The sequence below is a fragment of the Acinonyx jubatus genome, chromosome E1 (genome assembly GCF_027475565.1).
Source record: "Acinonyx jubatus isolate Ajub_Pintada_27869175 chromosome E1, VMU_Ajub_asm_v1.0, whole genome shotgun sequence".
Lineage (NCBI taxonomy): Eukaryota > Metazoa > Chordata > Mammalia > Carnivora > Felidae > Acinonyx > Acinonyx jubatus.
In genome coordinates this window covers 53,541,656-53,554,306 of record NC_069397.1, presented here as the reverse complement: position 1 = coordinate 53,554,306, position 12,651 = coordinate 53,541,656, and the positions used below count along the sequence as shown (strand labels likewise).

Genomic DNA, 12,651 nt, shown 5'->3' with positions numbered 1-12,651 from the left:
AGCGGGGAAAAACTATACTGGGCTGAATGAAAACTTAAAAAAATATATATCAAAATGGGGCACCTGGTTGGCTCAGTCGGTTAAGCATCCAACTCTGTTTTAAAATTTTTTTACATGTTTATTTATTTTTGAAGGAGAGAGAGAGACAGGGCATGAGTGGGGAAGGAGCAGAGAGAGAAGGAGACATAGAATCTGAAGCAGGCCAGGCTTTGAGCTGTCGGCACAGAGTCCAACGCAGGGCTCAAACTCATGGACTGCAAGATCATGACCTGAGTTAAAGTCAGATGCCCAACCGACTGAGCAACCCAGGCACCCCAAACGTCCAACTCTTGATTTTGGCTCATGTTATGATCTCACAGTCCATGAGATCAAGCCCCATGTTGGGCTCTGTGCTGACAGCTAGAGCAGTGCTATGAGGGAAATTTATAGCCTCTAATTCCTATACTAAAAAAAAAGGAAAAGTCTTAAATCAATCATGTAAACTCTTACCTCAAGAGTTTAGCCACTCTGGAAAACAGTATGGAGGTTCCTCAAAAAACTAAAAATAGAACTACCCAACTACCCAGCAATTGCACTACTAAGTATTTATCCAAGGGATACAGTGTGCTATTTCAAAGGGACACATGCACCCCCATATTTATAGCAGCACTATCAACAATAGCCAAAGTATGGGAAGAGTCCAAATGTCCATCAATGGATGAATGGATAAAGAAGACGTGGTATATACATATACAATGGAGTGTTGCTTGGCAATCAAAAAGGATGAAATCTTGCCACTTGCAACTATGTGGATGGAACTGCAGGTGTTATGCTAAGTGAAATTAGCCAGCCAGAGAAAGACAAATATCATATGACTTCACTCATATGAGGACTTTAAGACACAGAACAGATGAACATAAGGGAAGGGAAACAAAAATAATATAATAACAGGGGTGCGGACAAAACATGAGACTCATAAATATGGAGAACAAACTGAGGGTTAAGGGAGGGGTTGTGGGAGGAGGGATGGGCTAAATGGGTAAGGGGCACTAAGGAATCCACTCCTGAAATCATTGATGCACTATATGCTAACCAATTTGGATGTAAATTATAAAAAATAAAATAAAAAAGAAACCAGAAACAAAGAGCAAAATAAACCTAAAGCAAGCAGGAGGAAAATAATAAAGATAAGAGCAGGCATCAGTGAAATTGAGAACAGAAAAACAGGGGCCCCTGGGTGGCTCAAGTGGTTAAGCATTTGCCTCTTGGTTTCTGCTCAAGTCGTGATCTCACGGTTTGTGAGTTTGAGCCCGGCGCCGGGCTCTGTGCTGACAGCTCGGAGCCTGGAACTTGCTTTGGATTCTGTGTCTCTGTCTGTCTCTGCCCCTCCCCTGCTAGAGAGTGCACAAATGTGCTCTCTCTCTCTCAAAAAAATAAAATAAAACATTAAAAAAAATTTTTTAGAAACAATGAACTTCTAGCAAGACTGACAAAGAACAAAAACACAATGTACAAATGATATCAGAGGTGTCACTAAGACCCTGAAGCCATTAAAGGATAATAAAGAAATGCTACAAACAACTTTATATCCATAAATTTAACAAACTTAAAGGAAATGGGCCAGTTTCTTAAGAGCCACAAATTACCAAAACTGACCCAAAATGAAATAAACAACCTCAGTAAGTCCAATTACCATTAAAGAGATGAAATATGTAATTTAAAAACATCAAAAAAGAAACATCCAGGTCCATATTCACTAGAGAATTCTAGTAAGCATTTAAAGATGAATTAACACCATTTTTGCACAATCTCTCCCAGAAGAGAGAGTAAGAGTGAGAACTTCCCAATTCATTTTAAAAGCTAGTACTATCCAGATACCAAACTTAACAAAAACAGTACAAAGAAAACTAAAGACCAGTATGTCTCATGAGCATGGACACAAAAATCCTCCACAAAATATTATCAAATGGAATCCAGCAATGCATAAAAAGAATTATACACCATGATGGAGTGAGATTTATTCGAGGTGTGCAAGGCTGGCTCAATATTTAGAAATCACTCATTGTAATTCACCATATCAAACTAAAGAAGAAAAATCATAAGATCATATCAATTGACACTGAAAAAGCATATGACAAACTCCAATACCCACCCATGATAAAAAAAAAAAAAAACACCTCATAAAAATAAGAATAGAGGGAATTTCCTCAACCTGATGAATATCATCTAAAAGAAAGGCTAACATCATACTTAGTGATGACAAACTAAATGCTCTCCCTCTAAGATCATGAGCAAGACAGAGATGTCCTCTCTCACCATTGTTACTCATCCTAACATCATTGTTACTCATCTAGAAATTCTGGCCTTTGCAATAGGCTAGAAAAAGAAATAAAGCCATAGAGAATGGAAAGAAGAAATAAAGCTGTCCTTATTTGCCGATGACATAGCTGTCTATGTAGAAAATCTCAAGTGATCTACAAAATCTCGTAGAACCAATAGGTGAGTTCATCAGGTCATGGGATCCAAGATGAACACACAAAAATCAACCACATTTCTATATACCAACAATGAACATATATGAACCAGAATTTAAAATGCAATTCCACTTACAATAACTCCAAAGGAAATGAAATGCTTAGGTATAAACTTAACAAAATATGTAGCAGATCCTTACACCAAAAATTACAAAATGCTGATGACAGAAATCAAAGAAAATTTAAACAGATGCCAATCCCTCCCAAATCTGAGTTCTAACCTATTTTGCTGAAAACGAAATTTTTTTCCCAAGGGGATGGATACTTTCCCTGAGGCCCAGCTCTCTGTCTGAAGGGATCTGGAAGGATCATAACATGGCCTGATACCCAAATACAGAAGGCATTTATTTCTATTTCCCAACCTCATGGATGAGAACGAAGGAAACAGCCAGAGCACACTTGTTGCAGTTTTTCAAGCCACCACAAGATGGTGATAGTGGCCATTTGCAGAGCTTCTCTGGAGACCCTGTTCAAGGACTTAAAAATAGTTCTACTCTGGGGTGCCTGGGTGGCTCAGTCGGTTGAGCATCCTCCTTCGGCTCAGGTTATGATCTCGCAGTCTGTGAGTTTGAGCCCTGTGTCAGGCTCTGGGCTGACAGCTCGGAGCCTGGAGCCTGCTTTGGATTCTCTCTCTCTCTCTCTCTCTCTCTCTCTCCCTTCCCTGCTCATGCTCTGTGTTTCTCTCTCTCTCTCTCTCTCTCTCTCTCTCTCTCTCTGTCAAAAATAAATAAACACTAAAAAACTAATAATAATGATAATTCTACTCTAACAGGATTGCTTCTCAGTGGCTGAGTCCCTCCTGGGTGATTCAAATACCCTGATCCTGGCCACCCCTGGGTGTTAGAAACAAACCCATTGTATCCTCATGGCCTTTCCTTTTCAGGCTGAGTCTTACATCATCAGCTATGCGTGTGGGGTCACTTTGTCTCCTTTGGGACCAACCAGAGGTGGACCCAGACATTCACAGGTCCAAAGCTCAAGATCCAACCAGGGGTCTGGAGCCCAAAGGGCAGTTCAGACTAGAATAAGTCGGGGCCCTAATACCCTGTGCCTGGAGGACGGAATAGAACCAGGCAGAAAGACAAGACACTTCTGACTCTACCCAGGGCTTCAGCTTTATTGAGAAGCAGCGTCCGCAGGGCTCTTCTGGATTTCTTACCCTTGGAAGAGATAGAAGGACCCAGTGCCCCCTACTGAACATGGCCAGCTGGCTTAGAACTTGCTGTGGTGACAGCTGGCAATGCTTCCTCTCACCCCCCATGAACAAGGGAAGCAGCTTTTTTCAAAGATACAATTGGTGCCAGCAAGGTCTGAGGAAAGGCATCTGAGGAGGTGAGAAACAAGGAGACAGAGGTGCTGGGACCAAGAGAGATGGGCAGACATGGGCTGGAGGCTGGGGTGGGAGGGTCTACCTTGCAGCGTGGGGAGAGATATCTGTACTTTGACTCTGGCCTGGCATCCCAGGAACAGTCTCAAAAATGGTCTTTAACATTATCTCTATGTTGAATTGTTTACACAATCGCAGGGCTGCATTGAATTGTCTATCCTATGTACTTATACATGTGTTTTATTTCTGCCAAAGCACACATACATTAACACTGTAATTCAAGAATCATTTTTATAGCCCAATTAATTATACCTTATGACCATTTGTGTATTAAAAAGTTGATTCATGAACTTCACACATTTAAAATATGCCATAAATTTTTTTTTGGTTCCCCGAGTACTCACACTCTCCCTTCAGTCCCAGAGTGGTCAGCACCTCTGCGAGCCCCAGTGCCCACAGCCCAGGGGCCCCTGCTGGCATCCTGAAGACAAGCTTGTGCCATCGGAGCCACCGCACTCGGGGCACCCGGTCCAGGCAGATAGTGGGACTCGGCATCCTACAGGCTGGCATTGGGAGCCAAGCCAAGCTGCCACCTCTTCCAACTCTAAAATACACTGTAATTTTGGGGGCGCCTTGGTGGCTCAGTTGGTTAAGCATCTGACTTCAGCTCAAGTCATGATTTCATGGTATGTGGGTTCAGGCCCCACATTCAGGCTCTGTGCTGACAGCTCAGAGCCTGGAACCTTCTTCAGATTCTGTGTCTCCCTCTCTCTGCCCTCCCCTGCTCACACTCTGTCTCTCTCTGTCTCTCTCTCTCTCTCTCTCAAAAATAAATAAACATTAAAAATTTTTTTTAATTAAAAAAAAATATATATATACCATAATTTTTGTAACCCTATTTTGGAATCTCTCTTTTCTTAAGATGCTGAGAGCTTCACAAAATAAAAGTGGCCCAGGCTTCTCTGGACCTCAGGGGGACCATGAAGCCAGAGGAATAAAAAAGATACTTCTGATTCTAGTCCAAGGAAAGGCATAACATTTGCCTTTAACTTGATCTTTGCTTCATTATTTTTTGCTTGCAAAAGAGAGACCCAATTCACTGTGTGGATGGTTCCCATGCTATTTCATGCTCAGCAGGCTGACCTCCTAGGCTTTTACTCTGCATTTCTCTATAGCAGCCTTTAAAACACCAATGTTCCATCAACTCTGGAAGATATAGTGGGAGGTGACAGGAGGTGGTGAGTTTTTGGATCCTCCCGTGTTGAGTCCTCACATGGATCTTCCCTCATGTGCAGGCTTGAGGGTTGGAGAAGTAAATCGCCACTGGGTCAAAAACACTTGTGTTAGTCAGGGAAACAGAGAAACAGAACAAATAGGAAAATTATGAAGAGTTCATTATAAGGAATTGGCCCCCATGGTTATGGTAGATGAGGAGTACCCAAGAAAGTAATGGTATAATTCATTCCAAGTTCAAAGGTCTAAGAGCCAGGAATGCAGAGGGCAGGAAAAGATGGATGCCCTAGCTGAAGCCATCAGGCAGCAAGGGGCAAATTCCTCCTTCCTCTGCTGGTCATTGAAGTCTACTCAGATCCTCAACAGATTGGGTGAGGCCCACCCACCCAGGGGAGAGCAACTTACCTCACTGAGTCTGCAGATTCAAATGCTAATTTCATCCAGAAACATCCTCACAGACACATCCAGACATAATGCTCCATCTGAATAGCCAGTTAAGTTGACACATAAAATTAACCATCACAGCACATACTCAAACCTAAAGTCAAGTTTCTGCTGTTTTTGCACTGCCCACCCGGTGGACCTTCCAACTTTTCAGGGCAATCAGGAGCTGACAGAAGCTGAAGTGTTTTCAGAAAAAGAAGAAGCACTTGGGAAGTGAGAGAGGAAGAGAGATGGTTGTGGGTGGAGAAGTTTCAGGAAACAGTGAGTCCCTGTCAATTTTCTCAATTTGGGTTACAATGGCCACTGGCTGCCTGACAAATCCTCTCATTCTGCTTCCTGGGTCTGAAGATTGTGCCTCTCCCCCTTGCTGTCTCTTGACCACCCTCTCCCCACCAGAGTTATGATACGAGGGAAAGACGCTTGAGCAGTGGAGCCAGAGGAATCTGGGTTCGGATCCTGACATCAACCCTTATAACATGCTTCTGGTCAGTTTATTGATTCTCTGAGCTGTTGGCAAGGTAGCTAGAAGGGGGAGAGATTATGTAAACTCTTTGTTATATGAAGAAAGACCAATAAATGACAACTGCCCCCCCCAAAAAAAAATCAAGCAAAGTTTCAGAGCTATAATTTCAAGGTTTGGTTTTTTGTGTTTTTTTGTTTTGTTTTTTTTTTAATTTTTAATTTTTTTTAAGAGAGAGAGCAGAGGAGGGGCAGAGAGAGAGAGGGAGACAGGGAACCCGAAGCAGGCTTTGCACTATCAGCACAAAGCCCAACACAGAGCTCAAACCCATGAACCATGGGACTATGACCTGAGCCATTTGGATGCTCAACCGACTGAGCCACCCAGGCAGAAGCAATAGTATAGGACTTTCAAGGATCAATCATAAATGTGTTGTGCCTTGCTCTTTCTGGGATCACTCTCTGTGGGAGAAGCTAGTTTCCATATCATGAAAACACTCATGCAGTTCTCTTGCACAAGGAGCTGAGGTCTCCTGCCAACAGCTATGTGAGTGCGCCATCTTGGAAGCAGATCCTCTAGGCCAGTCCAGCCTTCAGATGAGTATAGCCTTGGCCAACATCTTGACCACAACTTCATGAAAGAGATGCCCTGAACCCAAACCACCCAGATAAGCCACTCTCAGATTTGCCACTCTGTCAGATTTGCAAAGTGTGAGGTAATAATTGTTTGATATTTTTATCTGCTAAGTTTTGGGGGAATTTGTTATGCAGCAATAGATATCTAATCTAGTTGGACTTGCCTGGGGTCAGTGTCTGCAGCCAATTCAGTTCTCGTTTATTTACTCGATCACTCATTCACTCATATAGCAAATATTTATCATAAGCCGACCATTTGTCACATACTACAGTTGGGCACCGGGTTATTCCGTGGTGAATACAACAGATCCCAAATGCTGCTATGATATAAGCTATGATATATCCTAGTGGGGTGGGGGAGTGGAAAGAAACCACCAAAATAAAACATAATAGCAAGGTTTGGTGAATTATGGAGGAAATAAACAGAGACCAGTGATTTAGACAACAGGGTGACCCCTAGGAAGGGTGATCAGGGAAGGCTTTCTGAAGGGGTGACATCCAAGGTGAAATCTAAAGGGTAAGAAGGAACAAGCAATGAGACGAGGTGGGCAAAGGATCCAAGGAAAGGAACAAGCAAGTGATAAGGCCCTGGGGCAGGACGGGCACTGTGGCTGGAGCACAGGGCACACTGGGGCAGGGGGGCAAGATGGAATTGCAGAACCCAGCAGTGGCTGAGTCCTCTTGGGCTATGTAGACCAACCAAGAAGAGTAGATTTCATCTGAAGGGCATGGGACAAAGAGTGTACTAGCTACTATTGACTTTTGTTGAAGTACTCTCTTGCTGATGAGTGGGAAAGAGGAAGGTCAAGGTACTGGGGGGACAAGGAAGAACAGGGATGTCACCATCGCACTGGGAAGAGAGAGTACAGTTGTAATGTCAGGGGGAAGAGGGGAAATAGGAAGATGGAAAGTGCTAGAATAAGCATTAAGTGGAGTGACAGAGAGAGGAATCCCTGGTGTCGTGGTCTGGTTGCAATAACACTGGAAATATTGTTGTCTTTGATCAGGATAAGATAGTGTAGGAGAGGACCAGATCTGGGGAGAGAGTGTTTAGGGGGAAGTTGATAGACTTTGTTGTGTAGACCTGGTTGTGCATGACAATGCTGAGAAGCTGGCATAACCCAGGCAAGATGTTGGGCCCTGAACCTTGACGTGCTTCACTACCATTTCCAAGGTAAACTCATCCCAAATCCATCACGTCATGAGAATGAGCCACTCTGAGTTAAGATAGACTTGCCTCCTCACCTCCAGGCAAAGACCTTCCCCCATCCTGCACCTTGAAGAGACCCCCAGTCACCACTGTGAACCCAAAAGAGAGCAGCAATTTGTGTTTGGCGGACCACCATCTTGTTACACAACCACCCCTCTGTGCCACTGGCTGGAGAGGACAGGCCCAGCCTCAGCTTCACGTGCCCCCATTTTCTCATCAGTACCTCCAATCCCTACATCCTCTTGTCCATTCTCAGTACTCTCCCCTGCAAGTCACAGCAGAGTGGACTTTCCAAAGAAGAAAGTAAAAAGTGAGGTCCTCATGTTGGTGACAGCTGCTCCATGTCTATGTCTGGAGAACAGAGAAACACAGCCTGAGGGATTTGTACCCTGGTTGGGAACCCAGAGTCAAAATGAGACCTTTTTTAAAAATTTTTATTTATTTTTGAGAGATAGTGTGTGAGCAGAGGAGGAACAGAGAGAGAGGGAGACACAGAATCTGAAGCAGGCTCCAGGCTCTGAGCTGTTAGCACAGAGGCCGAAGCAGGGCTTGAACTCTTGAACCGCAAGATTCAAGATTATGACCTGAGCCAAAATCAGATGCTCAACCGACTGAGCCACCCGGGCACCCCAAAATGAGACCTTTGAAGGAATGTGAGGTCACAGTGCCAACCTGTGTGGTTAGAGGAGAGCAGGGGTTCCATGGGGGACTGTGGGAGTGCTTGGAGCTGCAGGTTGGGGGGGTCCTAACACCACTGTGGTCACCACTGATGGGTGCTCTGGCCTTTACCCCAGAGATGGTGCCTCCTGAGCACAAGGAAGTGACGTGTCACAAGGGTGTGGGTGGCCCACTGAGGAGGAAATGCTCTGATGTGTCTCCGTAGTGTGGGGGTGAATGTGGATAGTGAGAGGAGCAGCTGTGGGCTGTGGAGAGGGATGGCAATCCCACGCCGGCCCTGGACCTGGATGGGGACCTGTCCACAGATTGAGAAGCACGCAGGGCACCAGGTCCTGGGCTCTGCACCAGCCCATGCTCTTCTGTCCCCAAGCTTCCTCCACCCTGACCAGTTCGAGTGACCATGGAAGAAGACTGTGGGGACCAAAGACAGACTGAACAAGGAACCAAAGAGGCCTAGGAAAGCAGAAGTGGGACGTGGAGACCAGACCTTCTGTGAGGAGGCTTGAAAGTGTTCCCCCTCAGGAGCCTGACATTGCTGTGGGTGACGTCTGTGCCATAGAAATGACCCTGGGGAATGGGAGGGCATGGCTGCCTACAGCTCTACTCCTTCTACAGGTCCCAGGTGAGTGGGGCTGAGCCTGGGCAGGGAAGTCGGCCCTTGGTGGGAGGGAGGGCAGGGGGAGGTGGGGAGAGAGGGACCCAAGGGGAAGGAAGGAGGATGTGGGAGGGAGGAGGGAGAACAGAGAAAATTCCAGGAGCGGCCAGCTACTGCCTCAGCAGTGACCAGGAGGATTCAAGGCATGAAGCAGGTGAATCTTGTCCACTGTCCTGGACTGAGCAGCACCGATGAGAGGGAATCTGTGTCCACCATTAACGTCATTGTCACAGTCAGAAGTGATGTCTTGGAGCATCATGTGCACATGCGGGCACACACACACCCACACACACATACACACACACACACACACCATGAACAGCCTCTCCTTGTCCACTCTGTGACATCCTCTCCCTTGGGTCTCAGGAAAGGACTGTCTCCTGCCAAGGCCTCCTCCAGATCCTGAGGGCCCTTGAGGGACCTGAGGCACCTTGACCCCAAAGCCCACTGACCCAAGCCCATCTGATGAGGGGCCCACACTTGGCTGTGTTTTCCAGGCTGTTCCTCTATAAGTGGCCCCACCTCCGTGACAGGCACTGTGGGGGGATCCCTGAGCGTGCAATGTTCATATGAAGAGCAGTTAAGAGAAGGTTCCAAATACTGGTGCAAAAGGCCATGTTTTTGGAAAACTGTGGAGACCAAAGGGTCAAACAGAGAAATGAGGAATGGCCACGTGTCCATCAGGGACCATCCTGCAAGCCTCACCTTCACAGTGACCTTGGAGAACCTCACAGAGGATGATGCAGGAATATATCGGTGTGGGATCGATACATCATGGTTAGGAGGATACTTGCAAGACCCCGCCGTCCACATTGTGGTGTCTGTGACCCCAGGTGAGCTGTACACACCCTTCCCCCAGCACCCGTACTAGGGCCCCTGAGACTGGGGCCGGTCACCCCGAACCTTCAGGAAAGTGGTGACATGTAGGCTAGAAGAACAGGGAGAGGATGGGGCTGGTGATGCAGGACACCGGGGAGGTGTATGTATGTGCTCTTGTGGGCATGTCCACATGTGTGTGTCTAGATGTATGTGCATTCATGTGTGCATGTGTTGTGTTGTCTGCACCCTCACACAAGCACACCCCTGGCTGTCATAGGTGCCTCTGTATGCCACACCCTGACACACTGTGAAGCCTAAAGCTCTCCCGGGAAGGGGGATGGGAGAGGCCCTGAGTCTGAGGTCAGCTGCCTTCCTGCCCTGACAAGAGTCCTGTCTACTCTAAAGGGACCCTAGTCTCCTCCTGGAATCTCTCTATCCTCCCAATGGGAAACAGGACCCCTCAGATATTTCTTCTTCACCCTTATAGGCTGCCCATGACCCTGGGGCCCTAGAGAACATCACTATGTCATGGATGGTTCCTGGGGCCCCAGCCTCACAGCTGTGATTTTCAAGGTCTGCAGCAACCTCGAGACGACCCAAGAATGAGTTGACCGAGTGGGAGACCCAGGGGGAGGGCGGCAGGCCTGATGTGTTCTTCCCTCTCAGGCTCCACTGAAGCCCCCAGCATCATGAGGTCCACCAGCCCCCCAGGCCTTCACAAGACCCTGCCAGCACCCACGGGGAGCACTGCAATCCAACAAGAGACCCCCAGTCCCAGCCAACATCCCGGGTAAGAGGCTTTCATGGGGAGACTTATGACACCTGACTGATTTCTAGACCACACGGGGAGCTGAGGAATGAGGGTGTGTCTCTCTCAGCCCAGCACCCTCATTATTTACCAAGTCCACACCTAACTGTGAGGGTCCCACCTAGTGCCAGACACTCTTCTGTGGATACAGCCCTGAGCCACTGAGACACATCCTGCTCTGACAAAAGTGGGGGGTGGGATTCACACAAGGACTAAGTCGACATGCTCATCATGATAAGTGCGTATTCATGATGAGTGCTTGGAAAAAGTCCGTCAGAGGGGTCGGGGAGGGCACATGTGGGAGGGGGACGTGCGCGCTATTTAATACACAACCACCAGGGAGAGGACATTTCACTGGGGACCTGCAGGATTTAGGGAGTCGCCACTCAGGTGTCTGCAGAAATGGGGCTCCAGGGAGAGGTAAGAGCAAGCATCAAGAGTTTTACAAAAGACACCTTCAGGGCTTGGCCCAGGCCAGGTGCTCTGGGGGCCGGTGGCCCTGCCCTGTGCCCCCTCCTTCCCCCGCCCCCCAAGCCCTGGCCAGAGTGGCATCCTGTCGAACACCATGCCTCTGAGGGAGGCAAGAGCTGAGCCATGTCATCTGTCCCTTCTATCATCAGCCACTGAACCAGGTGCCACACAGGTGCCAGATGCTCATTGCGAATAAAGCTAACATTTCCGAGCCCTCGTGGGAGATACTGTTTACGGGAGAGCCACCAGACAAATAACCCTGATACTGATTTCTAGTCCACAGACAGGGTAACCCCCAATGCAGAAGGTTGAGGTAGAACCCTCTTCCTGGCCCAGGTCCCACGTCACTCCCTGGGGTCTCCCTCACATCACTCCAGGGGCCGGGCCCTTTTTCATGTCCACCGTCCTGTCTCAAGGCCACCTGTTAGCCTGACGGGTACGGGAGCAGTCTCTAGTGTGGGGCCGCCATGCCCATGGACCCGCCTGGGACTCATCTCCGCATGGGTTGTTGGGGCCTCAGGACATGGGCACAGGGACAGAAGGAAAGCAGAGGGTACCAGGGACTCTCCCTGAGGATGTGGCTCACTGTCTGTCACTGTGTCCCCCACAGGTCCCTGCTCAGCAGCGTCTACTTCTTGCTCCTGGTCTTCCTGGAGGTGCCCCTGCTTCTAAGCATGCTCAGTGTGGTCCTCTGGGTGACCAGACCTCAGAGGGGCTCTGGGGGACGGGCAGAGTCAGCCTGATTATGAAGACCAGTAACACCTATTGCCCATTGATGATCTGTCCGGAACACAGCGCCTCTCATGGATGGGAACGGCCTTCTGACCAATACATCCAGCTGTTGTCCACATTTCTATCAGAATACTCTGTATGGGAATGCAAGCTGGTGCAGCCACTCTGGAAAACAGTATGGAGGTTCCTCAAAAAACTAAAAATAGAACTGCCCTACGACCCAGCAATTGCACTATTAGGCATTTATCCACGGGATACAAGTGTGCTGTTTCGAAGGGCACATGCACCCCCATGTTTATAGCAGCACTATCAACAATAGCCAAAGTATGGAAAGAGCCCAAATGTCCATCAATGGATGAATGGATAAAGATGTGGTATATATATACAATGGAATATTACTCGGCAATCAGAAAAAATGAAATCTTGCCTTTGCAACTATGTGGATGGGACTAGAGGGTATTATGCTAAGCAAAATTAGTCAGAGAAAGACAAAAATCATATGACTTCACTCCTATGAGTACTTTAAGAGACAAAACAGATGGACATAAGGGAAGGGAAACAAAAATAATATAAAAACAGGGAGGGGGACAAAACAAGAGACTCATAAATATGGAGAACAAACTGAAGGTTATGGATTGTGGGAGGGGGAGGGGCTAAATGGGTAAA

General features: G+C 47.3%; 1 protein-coding gene across 1 annotated transcript; it reads left to right on the top strand.

Moving 5' to 3' along the window:
- The first annotated feature begins 8,681 nt into the window (after positions 1-8,681).
- Positions 8,682-12,651, top strand: CD300C (CD300c molecule). The gene is made up of 4 exons (XM_015082500.3): positions 8,682-9,122; positions 9,653-9,988; positions 10,641-10,764; positions 11,864-12,651. Exons 1-4 carry the CDS (start codon positions 9,062-9,064, stop codon positions 11,994-11,996), a joined length of 654 nt encoding a protein of 217 aa, XP_014937986.2. The 5' UTR covers positions 8,682-9,061; the 3' UTR covers positions 11,997-12,651.

Bases quoted from the DNA above. Each gene is read 5' to 3' on its own strand.
- CD300C (XM_015082500.3), top strand. From the start codon at position 9,062: ATGACCCTGGGGAATGGGAGGGCATGGCTGCCTACAGCTCTACTCCTT. The intron at 9,989-10,640 runs GTGAGCTGTACA...CTTCCCTCTCAG, and splicing joins TGTGGTGTCTGTGACCCCAG to GCTCCACTGAAGCCCCCAGC. The intron at 10,765-11,863 runs GTAAGAGGCTTT...TGTCCCCCACAG, and splicing joins AGTCCCAGCCAACATCCCGG to GTCCCTGCTCAGCAGCGTCT.